The 15,330-nt window shown below is 36.5% G+C and overlaps 1 protein-coding gene across 19 annotated transcripts in view; it reads left to right on the plus strand.

The window, feature by feature from the left end:
* The window catches only part of UNC79 (unc-79 subunit of NALCN channel complex), a 96,537-nt gene that overhangs the window by 46,887 nt on the left and 34,320 nt on the right, over positions 1-15,330 (plus strand). For 14 of the 19 annotated variants that reach the window (XR_014883736.1, XR_014883737.1, XM_085225536.1 and 11 more), the window contains 7 exons: positions 31-193; positions 1,937-2,089; positions 2,625-3,845; positions 5,823-5,930; positions 9,960-10,076; positions 12,052-12,135; positions 14,419-14,521. Coding sequence is in view for 17 of the 19 variants with exons in the window: in XM_085225536.1 (XP_085081662.1) it covers positions 31-193; positions 1,937-2,089; positions 2,625-3,845; positions 5,823-5,930; positions 9,960-10,076; positions 12,052-12,135; positions 14,419-14,521 (1,949 nt within the window). In the remaining 2 variants the exon portion in view is untranslated. The remainder of the gene's footprint in view (positions 1-30; positions 194-1,936; positions 2,090-2,624; positions 3,846-5,822; positions 5,931-9,959; positions 10,077-12,051; positions 12,136-14,418; positions 14,522-15,330) is intronic. The other 5 variants (XM_085225537.1, XM_085225535.1, XM_085225547.1 and 2 more) reach the window with 3 other exon arrangements.

Here is a 15,330-nt window from a genome sequence, read left to right on the forward strand (position 1 = left end):
AAGCTGAAGTTTTTCTCTTTCACTGAACAGTACCCCTACAGAGACTGTGAAATCAGCAAGATTGTACTTCACTTAATCCATATCACAGTCAATACCCTCAATGCTCAGTATCACAGCTGCAAGCCCCATGCAACTGCTGGTCCTTTGTATAGTGACAACAGTAACATAAGCCGATACAGTGAAAAGGAAAAAGGTACTTTAAACACTTTCATTTATTTGATAGTCATTTATTTAATCCATGAAGTATCACAGATGATGTAGAAATGGGCAGATGTGGTCTAAAATTTAGAACATAATCCTTAGAATTAAGTCCAAGGTCTGAATTATCTGACTACCTATAACCCTCTATCGCAACATAAATAAATTCACTGTTTGTTTGTAGACAAAGCATAGCACAGCAGCCTCACTTTTGGAGAGAGGGTGCCTTAGGCTGAGCAGTGCAGTTGCACACCTAGGTAGTGCTTTTTTAATGAGAATTTTAACTGATTGTACACATACATAACATTTGCAACCACCCTTCACTGCATTATTTCTATATTCAGATATAGGGAGTGTAATTCATCTGACCAAGCATATACGCACATTCTCTAGTGGTCTAGAATCAAGAAATAAGTTGGTTAAGATGTATGTTTCATCTTATCTTAAAGCAGATGTTAAAAATAGTGACAAAACTAATTTATGGTAACATGGCATAGTACCAAATAGCAGATATTTAAAAGTGGGAGTGATGAACTCAGACCTAAAGTTGAGTAGCTCAGATGCAAACGTGTATGATACTTACGTCTAAAGGCAGAAGACTTGTTCATTCCTTGGAGTCTGAATTTGATTGTTAACTCTCTACTGCTTGCTAGCTGTTACAGGTACTGTGATGGTGTGAGTTGGTGTAAGATTAGGTCAAAAGTAGTCTCTTGATTTATTTAGCCCAGTCCCTACAGAAGTTCATATTATCAACTTTCTTTGATGTTTTTTTTCATCTTATCGATTAATTTTCTTATCCCTGATGCTTTAAGATGGTTGTTTCAGGACTTCACATCTAGTAGAAACTTCTGCCATTTTGAAGGCTAAAGACATTAATGTTCAGTTTATGCCTTCAGTTTTTGACCATTCCAGCTGTTCGACTTCTATGCCTCCTTCTCATTCCTCAACACCAAATGCACTTGCTCTCCATGCCCACCTAATAGAATTGACAGGGCAAAATTTATTTCTTCTCTTGAATCCTAAGGAAGTGCCTAATGAGACATATTATAAATATGTTTTTTTTTTTTTCCCTTTCCTTTTTTTTTAAGTAGCTATTTCATATAGGCAATGTATTTATTTTTTGGTGCATAGATGGACTTATGTCTGTCTTCCTTTCTGCCATTTCCAACCACAGGTTCTCAAATTCAACCATAATGCTTTACTATTACTACTCAGATTAACATTTTCATAGTTCATATTATTAGATTTCATTCCATTACTATTACCAGCCATTCAAGATTATTGTTCTTTTTTTTCTTTTTCACTTTCCTTTTTTGTTTATTATAGACCCTGCAGTCATACTAATTCCCATCTCCTGCAACTTACAGTTTCTCATTGAGCAGTATAGACAGTTATTTACTCAAGTTAGTGTCCAAAGTTATTGTTTCTTTCATCTAAGGAATCTGTGCTGTTAGTAGGAAAATGTCAGCTTAGAATGGTAAAAGCATAAATATGCTTTTGTTGTAGCCCATTTTCCATTTATCTCTGCTCTTTCTGACTTGAATTCATGATGTAAAAATAATGGAGAGGTTCTAGCTATTTTCTATTGGTGTTTAGGTTTTTTTGTTTTGTTTTTAAACAAAACTCAGATGACTCTTCAAATTTAGTTGAAAACTTAGCTGAGGCTTTATCATATTGACAGCTTTTCAGTCAAGGAATTACACTTTGTGAAGATTAATAACGTTTTTTCTTTCTCCAGCAGAGGAAGACAGTGTTTTTGATGAGTCTGACATTCATGATACACCAACTGGGCCTTGCAATAAAGAATCTCAAACATTCTTTGCAAGACTGAAAAGAATTGGTGGCAGCAAAATGGTGAAATATCAACCAGTTGAGATGAATGCTCAGAGAAGTATGATTTTTTTTTTCTCATCTTACTCATGCAGAAATACAATTTCCCACTTATAGTTTCAAATTACCACATTTCTTTGTAGAGTTTATTGCATGCATGTCCACAATGCTGTAATCCAAAGTTATTTTGAAACCTCTTCAAAATGGTCTGTGTAGCTAATTTCTTCCTTTGCTTTTTATAACAAACACAGCCATGCCAAATGTCCTTAGAAATTACTTGACTGTGTAATCTTCTATCCAATGCATAGGGTTATGCAGTCTGCCTGCAGGTTGCATCTATCTGGGATGACTAGAATTTGGACAAATCCCATTATTTCAGTGTAGGTTTTTTTTTTTTTTTTTTTTTTGTAATTATTGCTTTGTTTATCTCTTTTAATTTGTAAAAATCAATACGATATGTCTCTGAGGTGAAAACAAATTTTAGAGAGTTTTGATTAATACTGGTTTTGTATTTGAAATGCCAGTGAATTGTGAGATGAAGATATCTTGCAGAAGTTTCCAACTAAGGTAGTATTAGCTCTTTCTGTTTTAATCAGGTGAAATAGAGCTGGCTGAATATAGAGAGACGGGGGCCTTACAAGACAGTATTCTACGCTGTGTGAGAGAAGAAAGCATTCAGAAAAAAAAACTACGCTCTCTAAAACAAAAATCTCTTGATATAGGGAATGCAGACTCCCTGTTGTTTACATTAGATGAACATCGCAGGAAGTCCTGCATAGATCGATGTGACTTAGAAAAACCACCTGTCCCTGCTGCTTACACGATACACAGGCAGAGTGATTACGGACGATCTCGACAGAATTCTTCTACTAAAGCTGAAAATATAGAAATACAAGAAAATCCTCCTTCTGCAGAGAGTTTCCAGGAAACAAGACGACCTGTCATACCAGAAGTTAGGTTAAACTGCATGGAAACTTTTGAAGTGAAGGTGGACTCTCCAGTTAAACCTACTGGTCCCAAGGAAGATTTAGATCTGATAGATTTGTCCTCTGACTCAACGTCAGGCCCCGAAAAGCATTCAGTACTTTCCACTTCAGACAGTGACTCTTTAGTCTTTGAACCACTTCCTCCTCTAAGAATAGTGGAGAGTGATGAAGAAGAAACAATAAACCAGTTAAATGATGAGGTCTCTGGCAAAACCACTGTGTCATCTCCCTCAACACCTATCAACATCTCTGCGCTCAGCCTCAGCACAACACCTCTAGTCCAGTTCAGCATTGAAGATTGCTCCAAAGACTTTAGCTCTAAGGATACAAGCAACAGCACTTCAGCAGGAATAGAGGACATCCTTTCTACTTCTCCCAAAGATAAAAAGAACTCTTTGGATTTAGGTAAGCCTGAAGAACTTCATGACGTTTCCTGTGGGAACTCACTAACACTGAAACAGAAAAGGGACCTGCTGCAGAAGTCATTTGCCCTTCCAGAAACGTCCCTTGATGATAACTCTGAACTCAATGTGGAGGAAATTAGGCCTAGCGGAGCAATTCCAAGTCCCAATGTTAAAACAGTGCTCATTAAAGTTCCTGAGGATTCTGAAAAGCAAACCGAAAGTGATAAACTTGGTAACAACCCAGAGTCTGATACTGAACAAAACACAGAACAAAAACAAGAAGAGGAGACTGAGGAGTCAGAATTTAAGATTCAGATTGTCCCCCGCCAGAGGAAGCAGAGGAAGATTGCTGTGAGTGCTATTCAGAGAGAATACCTGGACATTTCCTTTAACATCCTTGACAAGCTGGGAGAACAGAAGGAAGCAGGTGAGCTGAAAATGCTGTCTTAATGACATATTGGGAAGGTTTTTGTAATAGATAGGTATACAGAGAAAGATATGTGATCTGGTGCAATCTGAACTAGCTGAAATTTTCCAGGTGTTTGTTTTTCACAAGGAATGTACTAACCATGCAGCTATCATGCACGGCCAGGGGAGAGCTCATGTGAAAAGGAAGTTTGAGTTCAATGACAAATACACTGTCCCTCATATTAAAGTTAGGGAGTGGAACTCTGTGACTTCTTTATTTGAGCAGTCAGTAAAATTGTCATTCTTCTGTGCCTTTTATCCTGTTAATCTAGTCCATATTATGCTGGTCATTCTCTTGAGATAGTGATTTTTGTCTCTTATTTCTTCTGCGGACAGAAGGCAGTGGAAAGCAAACTGGAAAGCAAACTTAGCACAGCTAAGAGCACATGGGATTAACTACAGATTGCATTTAGTAACAAAGATATTCATGTTTTGTTTTTATACTGTAGTTGGATATACATAAAGTTTACAAGGCTTGTACTTATTAAAGATTTGAAATGCTAGCTGGAAAACTACGGAGTACTTCCTTTATCCTTAGTTTTTTTCAGATCATTTCAATACAGGGCTTTGTTACTAGGTACTTAGTTCAGGTAGAGAGAAAGTACGTTTTAACTGTAGAGATTTCAACTGAATGTGTCTAGAACAGTGTTAAAAATGTATTCTGCTGCCTCTTCTGTGGCTATTTCTTTTCAGGATTTTTCAGAGATTGGGTTTTTATCAGTCTTTTTAAAAACATACATTAATTATAAAATCAAAAAATCCTCCAGGCCTCAATTCTTTGAAGAGAAGAGTAATACTTATGTATGCTTGACCTCACTTATTTCTCAGTTACTTCAGAGGGAACCACGGTATAATTTCCAATTATGATTCATGAATTTGTGATATCTCAGTTCTACGAGGAGAAATCGTTCTATGTGATCGTAGCTGCGCTGTTACATTTGTTTGAGGCTGAGTGTCCCATTTGTAGTACCAGTAAGTTGCTGAAGCTTTGTAAAAACAAGAGAGCCAAGTGCTTTTGAACCTTTCACATAGGTTCTTTGAGAAGAATGGTCATTAAAAGCATTTGGATTCAATTTTTTTTTTTTTTTTAATTAACTGTAAGGACCACTAGTAAGTTTTCATGAATTCCCTAACGAAAACATCCTTGAAACATCTTGAAAGGACTGACCCAGTTCTGAAAAGCCACATGAAATCTAGGATTTATATACAATAGTCATTTGTTGGCAGGCATCTACATATGTCATCCAAAGGGAGCATAAACCAATCACAGTGACTCATTAAATGCTCACTTACGTTACAGTCAGTTTGCATAACTAGGTAATTTAGTTACTTGGGTAGTTTAATGTGTCTCATGCATCTGTTTTCCTTTGTTTTAGCCTTACGAACTAATTTATTTGAGAACATATTTGTTGTAATTAATTTAAGTAGGCTTAATATCACCATCATAAAACAGTGATTGTAAGTTCAAAGCCTTATTTGAGCTTTGTCATCCTGTTGTACATCCGTATGTGTTAGAAGGGCTTCTGACAAAAGTGATTTCTGAATTAAATATGCAAAATGGCGATTGTTTCTTCAACCTCACAACTGTAGGATACAGAATTTCGTGCCTGAGCCTCTTTATAGCACAGATACATATTTACATGTTGGTGGTTCTGTTAATTAATTTGTGAACAGGATTGAAAACAAACTGTACGTGCATTAGTTATTTCTGAGCTCTAAATGGGCGTATGTACAAATCTCCTTCAAAAAGTGATTTTAAGTAATAAATCCCTGTGCATCTGTAAACATTACCACTGAGTTCTTTTAGAAATGCTGCAAATGCCAGATGGTGAATGGATGATTGAAGAAATGTGAAAAAGACATCCAGCGTGAAAGCAGATGGAAAATATTTATCAATTCTGAACACTGACATTTTAAGTAAAATCTCTGTATGTAGATCCTGCTGCCAAAGGGCTTTCAACTCTGGAAATGCCAAGAGAATCATCTTCTGCACCAACCCTTGAAGCAGGTGTCCCAGAGACAAGTAGTCACTCTTCCATATCAAGTAAGTGCATCCCTGATCGAAGAATTTAATTTCTTCTTGTACTTATACATCAGATACATATCATATATGGCAAATGCCTCCCTCTGAGTTTTATTGATTCTTGGAAACATAGCTGTGCTGGACATCATTAGATTTGTTTAATCTATGTTGAAGATTTTAGCAGTCAGTAACCACAAGATTTTCTATTGTGACTTGGCAAATTTGTGGAATGTGGTTTGCCTGATTTAGGCTAGGTAGCAGATAAAAGCAGAATTTCACTGAAGCTAAATGCTTATTTTACAGCGAGAGAAAACACTGTCAACTGTATGTGCACAGAGAAGAGGATGAGAGCTTCTTAGGACTATTACTGTGGTCTTCATAATATTTTTGTTCTACCTTAGGAAAAAAAACACACAACAAATCTCTTGCAATTTTTGTAAAGTGCTTTTAAGTGCCACTCAGCTGAAATGCATTAACTTCTTATCTGGGAGTCCTATACTCATCTCAGGAGAAAGTGGACAAGGTTGATTTTAAAAGTTATTGTCACATGGCTTAATAGAACAGGTGTAGTTAACATTGGAAGGTGGAGGCATCTTGGAATAGTTTAACAAAACCCAGAATTGCATGTCCATCTAGGCAATGTTAAGTAAGACACCTGAAGGTTGATGGGACAGCATCTGTGGGTAGTAGAAAAGGAAGGGGAAATGATTATCTGCTTTGATACCAGTGAACTGCTAGACCGGAGTATCAGCCCTATTAAAAGATGATGTTACTGTGGCATGCCAGATTAGCTCTTGGAACAGTGTTTTCCTCTCTGGTTTTACCAAAAGCATCTTGAGAGTTGTGCATTCCATAGAATTGAACATTCGTCGTCCACTTAATGACAGCCTGAAAAGCAGCTACATAGCCACTGGTTAAGATCTATCACTGTCTGGTTTCAGTGAGTGCTCTGTGTTTCTGTAAATTCCAGTACATGAAATCTGAAGTAGTATCTATATCATACTGAGCAGTTCAAAATGGCAGGAAGTTGCAGGAAGCCCTGGTAGTTGCAGCAGAAATGGAAGCAGCAGCAGCAGGTGCAGAATAGAGCAAGCGGCTAGAGAGATCCCAGAGGGTACCTGAGGATGTTTCTGAACCACAACAGTTTGAGTGTGTATCCCACTGTATGGCAAAGTCAAGTAAGTGGGGCAGAAGCTTGGCCTGTCTGAACAGGGAACTCTGCCTGGAAATAAACTGGAAAATATCTGACCTCTGCAAGCAAGGCCTGGGTTCACAGAAAGAGTACAGAACTGTAGTTTGCATCTGCAGGAAGAAAATGTGAAATGCCAAACATCAACTTGAGTTTACACTGTTTACTGTGGTGTCAGACAACAAAAAAGGCTTTTTCAAGTTTGTCAGGTTGAAAGAGCAGAAGGAGGTCACCTAAAAAGTAAGGAGAAGGAAACGGTGGAGGCTTAATGCCTTTTATAACCTCAGTATTTAACTTGGGCTGCCCAGACCTCAGAATTGGAGAACCATGATTAGGGGACCACTGACTTCCCATCTCTGGTCACCAGAATTGTAAGGGACCAGCTGTATCAGCTCAATATTTAAGCTTAACTTATTAAGTTCATGGGGCCAGGTAGAATTCACCTTTGTGTACCGAAGGAGTTAGTAGATGTTATAGCTCAACTCCTCTCAACAATTTACTTCTTTCTATGTGCCTCAGTTTCCAGCTGTAAAATGGAGCATGGATACTTCCATTGTGTCCCTTGTATATTTTGATTGAAGTATTTTTGGCCTTTTACTACATGCCTTTACAGTGTTTTGCATAACAAGTCCTGATCAGGATTGTGCACGCAAGGCACTTCATAACACAAACAGATAACGTTGCTTGTTCAATCACTGCTAAACCACAGAAAGCATGTCATTAAATTGTGATAGGAAGATACTGCCTTTGGACTTCTTGGGGAGAGAATTTCTCAGCAAAGTGATTGATCAGGTCAACAACTAATATATGAAAGACTCACCAAATAATATATGGAAGTTATTTATCCCTTCGTGATTCACATGTTTTCTGTGGACCACCTGATCATGAACTGCTTCTTGCCCTATATCACCAGTGAGTCATAGACTGGAAAAGTCACATGCTGGTCCACAGCAGTCAGCCTGGCTCCAACATGGTTCAAAAGCTGACAACTCTCTGGATTTTACGTTTTTGGATTTTCTTTTTTGATTCCTGGTAATTGAAATTGTTGTGAGAACAACATGAGAAATCAGGTAAATAACAGTAGAAATCCAAGCCTACTTAACAGTAGCCTGATGATAGGAAATGTGCATGAAAGTTTTTTTAATTCTAACCACAAAAGCTGTTAAGAAAATTCAGAGACAATTTTCTAAAATTTGGCAGTCATCTGCACTCCGAGCAGTCTTGTCAGTTCTAAAATTAATTGCCATTCTTTCATTAGGAAATTCTGTACTTGATAAAGTGATAAAATATGTGTTTAAAGTTCTTGCCCTGAAATTGATGCAATTTTTTTTTTCCTAATTTTCTCTGAAAAACAACTGCAATATAACTTAAAAAATGAAACACGTAATAATGCTCTGGTCTGGTTCCATTCCAGAAGTTTAGTTATACAGGGACTACTTTGCAGCAGTGCTGCAGGAGGCTGTACTTGTACCAAAAATACCAAATTAAGTGCACTCTGACACTTTGAAAGGATATAATAAAGTAAAACTTAAAATACTTCACTTAGTAAAATAGCTTAGTAAAAGCTTGTGTGTGAACTTCCACTGAATAGACCCAGTTTAGGATAAAGGCACTCAACCTCTCAGAGTTTTGTTTGTGGTTTATCTCATGTCTGAAGTTCTTCATCACAGTTAATAACATGAAAGTCTGGGTTTGTTTTCATAACTTAGCTAGGTACTTCTGGATTTTTAAAAGTGAACTGCTTGAACTAACATTAATATGGTTTTAAAACAATGTTGAACAAATGAAAATAATCATTAGAAAATTTTGATTTGTTGTCCTTACTGTTGAGCCTTACTGAGGAAGTCATTTAAACGTAGGCTTACGGCAATATTTGTAAGGCTTTCCTGCATGGAGATGCATGGTTTGTTCAATCATAGTCTCTGTCTTCATACTGTGAAAAAATGAGTTTTATTTCTGTGGTGGAAATATTTTATATTGTTCACGTTCAGCTGGCAAAATGAAAGTATTATGGTTATTCCATGTGCTTTTTCCTTATGAATGAAAGGAAGTAAGAAAGTCAGGAATATTATACAGTTTATTTCTTCCTCCATTTAAGCACACAAAAGATACATGACCAGAAAAGTCTTAAATAGTAAATCCACAAGTGTGTTTTTTTCTTTTCTTTCTGGAAGCATTGTCTAGTGAGACAAATCCATAAAATAATGTAGTAATACTCATTTAAGTAGGTATTATAAATGGTCAGATAAGAAAATGACAAAGGCTTGTTACTCCTTGGAAGAAGAATGGAAGGGCAGTTATGTAGTGGATCCATTTTGAAAAGCATGCTGACTTCACGTTTTAGAAGAATGTGCAGATATTATGCCTGAGTGGCAAGTATTTAAGAAGCCTCCACATGAAGAATGCTGGTGGAACTCAGTAAGCAAAACAGATTTTTTTCCCCACTAGTGAGCATAGATACAGTAGTCCTCCATACTTTGCTGGGAGGAGACCAGACCGTGTTTCCTTTCTCAGAACACAGTGCATGAGTTTATCACCTATCTGCATGGGAACTTTGGGGTAGTATCTTACACTGCACAGACACCTAGTATTTTGAAGAACTTGTGTTATTTGGTGACAAAAAGGTACTGACAATAGGCATAGTAGATAAGATCGTAGATCCAAATCATTTATGATATGTCATTTGGCCGTAATTTTACCCTGTGTAGCTGTGTGAAAAATGTGTATTGACTCGAGCAGGATCCTTGAGCAATTCGTGTCCTATCTCTATTTACCTCATACTGGCTTGAAAGTTCAGGAAATAAGAGTAGTTTTACATGTTGTTTGAGCCCTTGAAATCCTTTTGCATTTCTGACTTGCAGCTCAGTTCAGACAAATGAAAAGAGGCTCTTTGGGAGCTCTGACAATGAACCAGCTAATGAAGAGGCAGCTGGAACACCAGTCTAGTGCTCCCCACAATATCAGCACTTGGGATACTGGTGAGCTGCGTTTATTGTTCCTTATTTTTATTTCCTTAAACCAATTACTTTCTGTATCAATCCACTAGAAGAGTAGGTGTTTTTATTCTACCTCTGCAGGTAAATAATCAGTCTCAAGTCTAAAGAGGAACCTGCATAGTAAATAGCAGATTCTCACCTGGTGTGAGTTGGGATATTTGGGATGTAGCCCCTCTGGTACAATGGTGTCCCCATAATTTTGCATACCAGGGATCTAGCTGATTGAAATAGAAGTATTGCTGTTGATTTCATTAAGTATAGAATTTCATCCTTGATGCATGGAATCATTAATTTGCATATGTGTTTACAATGGTGTTGGTACACTAAGGATTTGCACGCTATACTATCCAGTTTCATTTCTCTGAAAGCTCTGAAAGTTTCTGCCAGCTCATGATGAACACCTGAAGTTTGTTTTCCATTTACTTACCTTTTTCACCGCTCAAGATGAAAATAAAGCAGACAATGAAAATAGAAATAAGCACATAATTTCCTCGTTCTTCATGTGAAGTTTTACTTTTTTAAAAAAATCTTCTTTAAAAATTGTTCTCTTGTGCTCAAATTGACAGCAGATACCACTAAACAATGAAATAATTATATTTTGTATTAGAGACTAGATCATTCATTGCCCATCTTGGTGTTAGTGACATAATGGAATTGTGCTTCTTATGAACTTAGGAGAAGGTCCACATGTGTCCAGAGAAGAGAATGCTTAAAACCTCTTGTGGAATTTAGTGTGTTGAATGAATGTCTACCAGTTCTGGACAGTTGTGCTCAAGGTTTTGCTTAATTCAGTCTTCAGCCTTCAGTTCCATCAAACTAAATATTGTATCTGAAACATGGCTAAAGGTATAAGCGTATACCTCAGGTCTTTCCTTTCTGATAGTCCAGTCTGCTGAGTGGCATGCTCAGCATGAGATCCTTAAATCATAAAGGGGAGAATTTGTCAAAAGTAGCAATGGTTTTTGTCTTATCAGCAAATAAGTTTGTTTCTTAAAGAGACTTAGTTGGTATCACTTCGATTTTCAGACAGGTTTTTAGATATTAAGAAGATACTAATGTCCTTCTGTGAGAAGTATTTATCCTACATTTCAGAAGAACAGGTCAATACTCAAAACCACGTAGGAGCTCCATCTTGTTAACCTTGTTCTAAGTCCACTAGATTACTTCATAATACCTGCTACTTTTCTGTCTAACATTCATAACAACTAAAGGCCTACAATTATTGAGATACTAAGTAAAGTGTTTTCTTCCAGAAACCTTTGCATCTCTGTCTCCTTTTCAACCACTAGCTTTAAAGTAAAAATACTATTTGGACAGATTACTTTTTTTTCAGGACAAATGGTCAGTTTGACTGTTAATCATTTCAATGTCACGCTACAGTTTTGAGACTCATGCTCAAGTGTAACAACTGTTATAATGCAGAATTATATGACACAAGCTTGGTCCATGCATGCTTTTTATTTTTTTAAACACGGGTAGGTACCATGCTTCTCATTTCTTATTTCAAAACTTTCTTTCTCAAGCTTGTTATCTGTACATTAAAATCATTGCATGTCTAGCATCTGTCAGAACAAGCTATACATGAACTTCTAGTCTATGGTATTTCTAAACATTAATGTTTTTTTATTGTGGCTCTTATATTCTGTACCTTGTTGAATCTTTACAGTTAGCTCTTCATTTCTTGTTTAGTTGGATTTCTCAAAATGCCTTCTTTGGTTTTCTGTAATCTGTCACTTTTCCTTTTGTGGACTTCTATTTTTCTATTCCTCCCTTTTTCTTTTGCTCTTTCTATGCTTAAAAATTAACTTTTTTTTTCTTTCTTTTTTTTTTTTTCCTTTTTTTTCCCCCCAAAGCTGTTTTATTTGTCTTTTTCTTGGTTTAACTGTTTATATCTTCTTGTACTGGTGATGTACTGGATTCATAGTGATGGAGACTGAAGTTCTGTATTTATTCACAGAGCAGATACAGCATGGAAAACGGCTATGCAATGTCCCTGTTTGCCTAAACCCTGACTTGGAGGGACCACCGCTAAGAATCAGAGGTTAGTTCAGTGTCCAGTTGACCTGATCTCTCTGCAAAGACTACTAGGAATGTTTTCTCATTAGTACCAAATAACAGTGAATTTTGTGTTCCATTCAGCTATCTTAAAGCCCTCAACTGTCCTGCAGAATACATTACTGAAAAAGTATTAGACAAATCTTTTCATTCAACACAGGGTCAGCTGATGAGAGGCACTGGCTTTCTGCTACTGTTTTCTCTGGCTGGGCTTGTGCTGTCAAGCTGGAAGTTGCCAATTCAATATCCTCATAGCCAAAGATGTACAGATTTTCTTACAATCTTGTGATGTGGCAGTGACCTACCTTCTTCCAACTAAATCGTGTTTTTTTTTCTTCTGTTCAGTAAACGAGTGAAGGACATTTTTGTATAGTTGAATTCTATCCCAACATTGTGTCCTGCATTATGACAGCTATTAATACTTGCATGCTGCAATGGGCCTTCTATCTGGAGAAGATGACAGTGAACTTCTAAATTCACAATAGAGAGATCTTGATTTGTTTGTTAAGGGGAAAGTAATTGGCTGGAAATATATGGAAAATCTTCTATTCCTTATGTTCTGGATGATGTCCTACATTTCTGAAGAGTATTCTGGGCTTCCTAGAGTGTCTGTTTTCATCCAGATAAGTCTCAGGGAACAATTATGAAATAGTGAACTCCGTATGTAAAGAAATATATTTTTTTCTGAGTAAAATATCATCTTCTTGTGAAATAAACCTCAACACTCGTATTTTCAGTTCAAATATTATGGAATCTTCTGAGCTTCTTATTTTGCCTGAGAGGTGCTATTAAATTTGATTTTCCTTTTATAGCTCGGATTATCTTATCAGAAATTCTTTCTGAACTAAGCATCCATGGGAAGCCACCTCCATAGTTAAATATTGTCAGAACATGCTAATATTAATGTTAAGTTTGAATCTGCAGATTGAAAGAACCAGAAAAAAAGTTGGTAACATTAACATGTGATTGAATTCAGATTAAATAGGCATAGATACTTTTCTAAAAGTTGATTAAAAAATGTGCTTGTCATAGATAGATCTTTGGAATGAGATGCCTTTGGGGCAGCTTATACACGATGTGATGGTGTCTATCAGCTGAGTTCCCTGGATTCATTAATTGAGCTGATCTTTCTGGGAGCAGTTGTAATGCAGTCTATCATGCCAGCTATACAAAGCGCAAACATAAGGTATTTTTTTCATAGGAATTAAATCTCTCTGTCTTGCTAACCTGCAGGATGAAACTGCCAACAATATTTAAATGACCACTGAAATGTACCTAAGATGAATGACATGACTTATATATCACCATAACTTTGATAGAAGTTCCTGATGGCCTATCCACAAGCCCATTAACATTGGATTCATCATCCTGAGGTTTCCTTTGCAGCTAAAGTAGCTGGAGTCCTACCACTTATACTTTTTTTTTTTTTTTCCTGAAATTATTTAACATTAATACTTAATGCAGAAAAAGGGATTAACGGAGAAGACTGTCATACTGGTTAGATTTTCAGACTACCTTATTCTGGTTTAATTCTGGAAAACAGAACATAAATAAGCAAAGAGTTTGGATTTTCCATTTTACACAACTTTTCATTTTAAATAAACATCTGTCTGAAAACAGTGGTGCACAATTTGCCTAGTGCTAAAGAAATCTCATATATTGGCAAAGTTATGCTGTCTCTGGGCTCCCAGCTGAAAAACTCAGTTTTGTAGAATCAAGATGCTTGTGAAAACTTTAAATGGAAAGTATTTATAATTACCAGCCCTCTAATGCTTTCAGTGTTTCTCAAGTTCTTATAAATTCTTTCTTCTAACTGTCCCTTTTTTTATTTTTCTCTCATGCCTCTGTTAGGGATGCTGTGAATAAGCTGATGACATGGTGGTTGGGCATACAAACTTTTTTACTTCTTCATGTCATTAATAATGGTGAGAAGGTGATTCCCTGAAAGTATGAGGAAGGATGCAAATCTTCTTCCAGTCTAATACAATCTGTAGAATTATCCTCTCTTCCTAAATATGGGTAGATACACAGATACCTGCCCTTCCCAGAATTTGCTTTCTTTGTTATCTTTTTTTCAAGGATAGTTGATAGTTATAGTTAATTGGAGGAACATGCTATATTTTTTTGTTGACATACATATTTCTTAATCCATGCACAGTCAAATCATGGCTCATCCTTACAAGCCTGATCTTCAGGCCAGTGCAGTTTGGGATTCTGCTTAGTGATTTCCTTTTGCTTTTCTGTTTTTATTGTTCCTTACTGCCTAAAGGTGCCACAAAATCTAGCTTGTTATCAGCACCCAGTATAGTCAGTATGTTTGTACCTGCACCAGAAGAATTTGCTGATGACCAGCCCACTGTGATGACTGACAAGTAAGTTCATTTTCTGTTTCTTTCAAAAAACTAGTTAAACTTCATATAGATCAAAGTAAATACAAATATACTTAACAGAAATAAAGTTTACTTTTTATCTTTTAACTGTATGCTATCTTTTTTGAATTAATTAATATATTTTATTCTAAGTTAAAAAATTTCAAAACACTGCCCACAAGATATGTTTCCAACTCAGTGGGATATCTGTGAGTTTGCACTGGCGAGAATACAACTCAGGCTACTGTATGTACATGAAGGGGAAGGGAGACAGTTTCTACCCTTCATTTAAAACTGGATAATTGCATGATTAGAATTATACAATATATGTAACCTACTAAGGACACTTGGGTAACAGAAATTTTGGATTTTTCTTTAATTAAAACTGATTGCTTAAATGGGTGAAATTGTACTGTTCCCTATTTTAAATCAATGGTTCCTTGTGATCACTGGAAACCACTCTCACCTTAGGAAGAAAAAGGTTATTTTTCAAATTCTTCTGGTTTTCAGTTGAAGTAGAAAGTTGTGATTACCCATCAACACTTCTGTTACCAACATAGCACTAATCCCAAAGGGTTTTGCAAACATCTACTTGTTGGTTAAAATGCCTCTGAAAATAAGTATTAAGTGTACTCATTTAATGGAGAAGGAAAGCTGTCAGAAAAGAGCTACGTGTTGAATTACTGAAAAACTATGAATAGAAACTGTAAGTTCCTGGTTGTGCTACTGTGCTCAGTCCGGTAAACAGATCTACCAGAATGATCACTGGTTAAGGCCAATGAGCAGGCTGTGACTGGAAGCAGACCTTATAG

The sequence above is a fragment of the Meleagris gallopavo genome, chromosome 5, assembly GCF_905368555.1.
Source record: "Meleagris gallopavo chromosome 5, MGAL_WU_HG_1.1, whole genome shotgun sequence".
Taxonomy (NCBI): domain Eukaryota; kingdom Metazoa; phylum Chordata; class Aves; order Galliformes; family Phasianidae; genus Meleagris; species Meleagris gallopavo.